This window comes from Rhincodon typus, unplaced genomic scaffold, assembly GCF_021869965.1.
Source record: "Rhincodon typus isolate 14 unplaced genomic scaffold, sRhiTyp1.1 hic_rhity00000289, whole genome shotgun sequence".
NCBI classification, from domain to species: Eukaryota; Metazoa; Chordata; class Chondrichthyes; order Orectolobiformes; family Rhincodontidae; genus Rhincodon; species Rhincodon typus.
The window spans coordinates 1,394-5,287 of record NW_025965927.1 but is presented as its reverse complement, the minus strand read 5'-3'; the positions used below and the strand labels follow the sequence as shown (position 1 = coordinate 5,287).

The 3,894-nt window shown below is 51.7% G+C and overlaps 1 protein-coding gene across 1 annotated transcript in view; it reads left to right on the top strand.

The window, feature by feature from the left end:
• Nucleotides 1-417: 417 nt before the first annotated feature.
• The window catches only part of LOC125488307 (papilin-like), a gene marked incomplete at its 3' end in the record, with an annotated part of 4,037 nt that continues 560 nt past the window's right edge, over nt 418-3,894 (top strand). Inside the window, exons 1-2 of the mRNA XM_048621256.1 lie at nt 418-1,720; nt 2,842-3,018. Of these exons, the coding sequence (XP_048477213.1) occupies nt 1,352-1,720; nt 2,842-3,018 (546 nt within the window). The remainder of the gene's footprint in view (nt 1,721-2,841; nt 3,019-3,894) is intronic.

The window sequence follows — 3,894 nt, the reverse complement described above, 5'->3', positions numbered from 1 at the left end:
TGTGTGCTTGTGGGCGCACGCACAAGCGCGTGCCTGTGTCATGCGCGCACAAGCGCCTTTACGTGCGTGTGCATGTCTCTGTGTTTAGGTGTCTGTGTGTATGTGTGCATGTCATTGTGTTGTCTCTATGTGGGTGTGCACATATGTAGATAGCAGTGTGTGTGTATCTTAAGACTCTGCTTCCCAATCACTGATGCCCGTCCCAATTTTTTTTTAAACATCAATCTCACTGTTTCATTTGCCACTCTCTGGTAACTTGATGGGGAATTGCCACTGAAATAACTCCATAGAGGCCAGTATCCCATCTCCGACTCACCCTTTATTTATATACGTATAGTACTTGACACTGGTGTGGCTTCCTCAGAGCCAGCTCTCAGAGTGAGCAGAATCTCTGACTCTCCTGTTCTTATCTGTCAGCCAGGGCTCCCTGATTGAACCAGGTTAACAGCCCCAATCAGGGAACTCCTATTCTGTGCAGTCCACCTGGCTGACCTTGTTACAATCATTACAGTAACGCTGGGTATTCTGCTGATCCAGGGGCTTGGTGTTTTTTGTGTAGTGACTCTGTGATGACCGAGTCTAACCTGGGAGCCCTGACCAGCAGTGCTGCAGTGTCGGGCAGAGCATGAATTCAGTAACCGTGCCTGCTATATATTTACCGGAGCATAGGAATAGGCTGTGGGAACACTGTGGTGTAGCTTACCATCACTGTAATTGAATTTTAAACAGAAATACAACCTAATTTAACCTAGACTGGTATTGAATGTGCCACATGGCTAGAGCCTATTTGCTGATTCCACCTGACCAGTCTGACCCTCTCTGAAACCATTCAACATTCTTTTCGCACTCCTGTCCTTATCCCTATTCTCCTTTTTTTAAAGCACCACCAAGTAGTGCCCCGGTCTCCCCACTGTCTGGATGAAGATATTTCTCCTGAATTTCCATTTAGATTTGTTAGTGACTCCCTGTCTCATTTTGAATGCCCATGGTTTCAGATTCTCCCAGAAATGGAAACGTCATCTCTAGGTCTGCACCCCCCCACCACCTCGTGGAAACATCTTCTCTACATCTCCTCCCATGGAAACATCTTCTCTACGTTCCCCATCCCCCTCGCCCCCACCATGGAAACATCTCCTCTATGATTTCCCCACACCCACCCCACACTATGGAAACAACTTCTCTGCATCTCCCCACACCCTTACTGTGAACACTTCTGAGTGACCCCTTGCCTTTTCCGAAAGGGGAAGTGTGCACCAGTCTGTCCAAAACAGCCCAAGGATGTCACTTTCTGTTTGGTGTACTGTACCATCAGACTACAGACGGTCCTCAGTATCAGCCTGTAGTCCTGTTGATGGTTAGACAGTTTGTGCACCAGGCTGTCCCGGTGAATGGGGAGGGGTGGCGGTGGTGGTGGTGTCTAGGTGGGACAGGGGGTTCACTGGAGGACATTGGAAGGAGCACGGCTCCCAGTTGGTGCCCTGGTGTTGATGTTGCCTGTGGATTGATGAGCAGCTGGAAGACAACCGAGTGGAGTGCGTGCTCAGTGACGTGTGGGAGAGGGCAGCAGACCAGGTCCGTGTTCTGTACCTTGTCGAAGCCGGGTCAAGGGGAGATGGTTCGGGATGACTCAGAGTGTGCTGCAGTGACAGCGAAGCCCCTCACACACCAGGCCTGCAACCTGCTGCAGTGTGCCAGCTGGAGGACCACTGACTGGACTGAGGTAAGGCTCAGGAACGGGCATCGGTTCACTCGCCCGTTTGTCTCGGCTCCCTGCGTTAGTGTTTAAAGTTTTAGCAAAGATCTATAGCTCGGGCTGTAGATGAGGTTGTTGACTTGCTCGCCGAGCTGGCTTGTTCTCGTTCAGACATTTCGTCGCCATGTGTGAGGCGTCCGACAAAACGATGGCAGCCTACAACCCAATGGCCTCAATGTGGACTTTACTAGTTTCAAGATCTCCCCACTCCCGGCCTCATCCCATGACCAACCCTCCCTCTCTTCCCCGCCTCCTTGACCTGTCTTTCTCTCCCACCCATCTGCTCCGCCCACCTCACTGACCAATCCCCACCACTGCCTACCTATCGCCATCCCACCTACCTTTCCCAGCCCCTAATTATTTCTGAGCTCCCTTCCCCCTCCCCATTTCTGAAGAAGGGTCCCGACCCGAAACATCAGCTTTCCTGCTCCTCTGATGCTGCCTGGCCTGCTGTGCTCCTCCAGCTCCACACCTTGTTATTCTCAGACTCCAGCATCGGCAGTTCTTACCATCTCCAAAGAAACGTTGTTCTTCTGCTCCGCTTGGAATTTATACTGTCCAGCCGTTATGGTGAGTAGTGTCATTAATGTCACCACGACGGACCAGGCAGTATAAATTCCAAGCGGAGTAGAATAACATCATTTCATCGGAGGCCTCATTGATGATGTCACCTAGCATGGTGACGAAACGTCTGAACGAGAACAAGCCAGCTCAGCGAGCAAGTCAACAATCTCACCCTGCATTAGTGTGTTTGTAAATCAAACCCCACTGTTCTACACACACACATACACTCTTTCTCCCCCTCCCCCCCCCCCCCCGCTCTGTCACTGTCTCTCTCTCTCTCTCTCTCTGTGTCCACCCCCTGTCACTGTCTCTCTCTCTCCTGCCCCCGCCTCTGTCACTGTCTGTCTCTCTCTCTCTCTCTTCCCCCTCTGTCACTCTCTCTCTCTCTCTGTCTTTCCCCCCCACTCTGTCACTGTCTCTCTCTCTCTCTCGGCCTATATGTAAGAATAAAGGCGCAACGTTCCGAGCAGCCTGCCTGTAGTTTTGTTACTGGTGTTGATTTGTCATTGCATGGTGTGTTGCAGTGTTCGGTATCATGTGGTGAGGGTGTCCAGATTAGGTCAGTCTCCTGCGTCATGGAGTCGGGCAGCCAGCTTCCAGACTTTGCCTGCCTGGCTCAGACGAAGCCGTCCGTGGTCCGAGCTTGTCTTCTCAAATCCTGCACAGATGTCTTCTCATGGTACATTGGGGCTTGGAGCACGGTGAGTGCCAGCTCCCTTCCTGCCCTCCCTTCCTTCCCTCCCTTTCCTCCCTCCGTCCCTCCCTCCATCGTTCCTTCCCTCCCTCCATCGTTCCTTCCTTCCCTCCCTCCATCGTTCCTTCCTTCCCTCCCTCCCTCCCTCTCTCCTTCCTTCCTTCCTCCCTCCCTCCCTCCTTCCTTCCTTCCTTAGGGGGAGGCAATGGCCTAGTGGTATTATTGCTGACCCAGAGACCAGAGGTAATGTTCTGGGGACCCAAGTTCAAATCCTGCCACAGCAGATGGTGGAGTTTGAATTCAATAAATATCTGGAATTGAGAATCTGATGATGACCATGAATCCATTGCTGATTGTTGAAAAAACCCATCTGGTTCACTGATGTCCTTCAGGGAGGGGAACTACCATCTTTACCTGGTCTGGCCTACATGTGACTCCAGGCCCACAGCAATGTGTCTGACTCTTAATTGCCCTCTGGGCAATAAGGGATGGGCAATAAGTGCTGTCTAGCCAGTGATGCCCTCATCCCGTGAATGAATTTAAAAAAAGACCAGGTAAGGATGGCAGTTTGCTTCCCAAAAGGACGTTAGTAAACCAGATAAGATTTTACAACAATTATGTAGTGTTTCTATGGGTGGGATGTTGCTTACGGGAGATGGTACTTATGGTGGTGGTGGGGCGGGGGTGGATTCCCAACAGGAGACGGTGTCTTTGGTGGTTGGGTAGGGGGGGGACCCGACAAAAGACAGTGTCTGTGTTGGTTGGGGAGGGGTGGGTGGCACGGCAAGGTGGAAGTCCCTGACAGGAGACAAAGTCTATGGCAGGAGGGACATGTCCTCAATAAGAAACTGTGTCCATGGTGGGGGTGGTGGGGGTGGGGGTG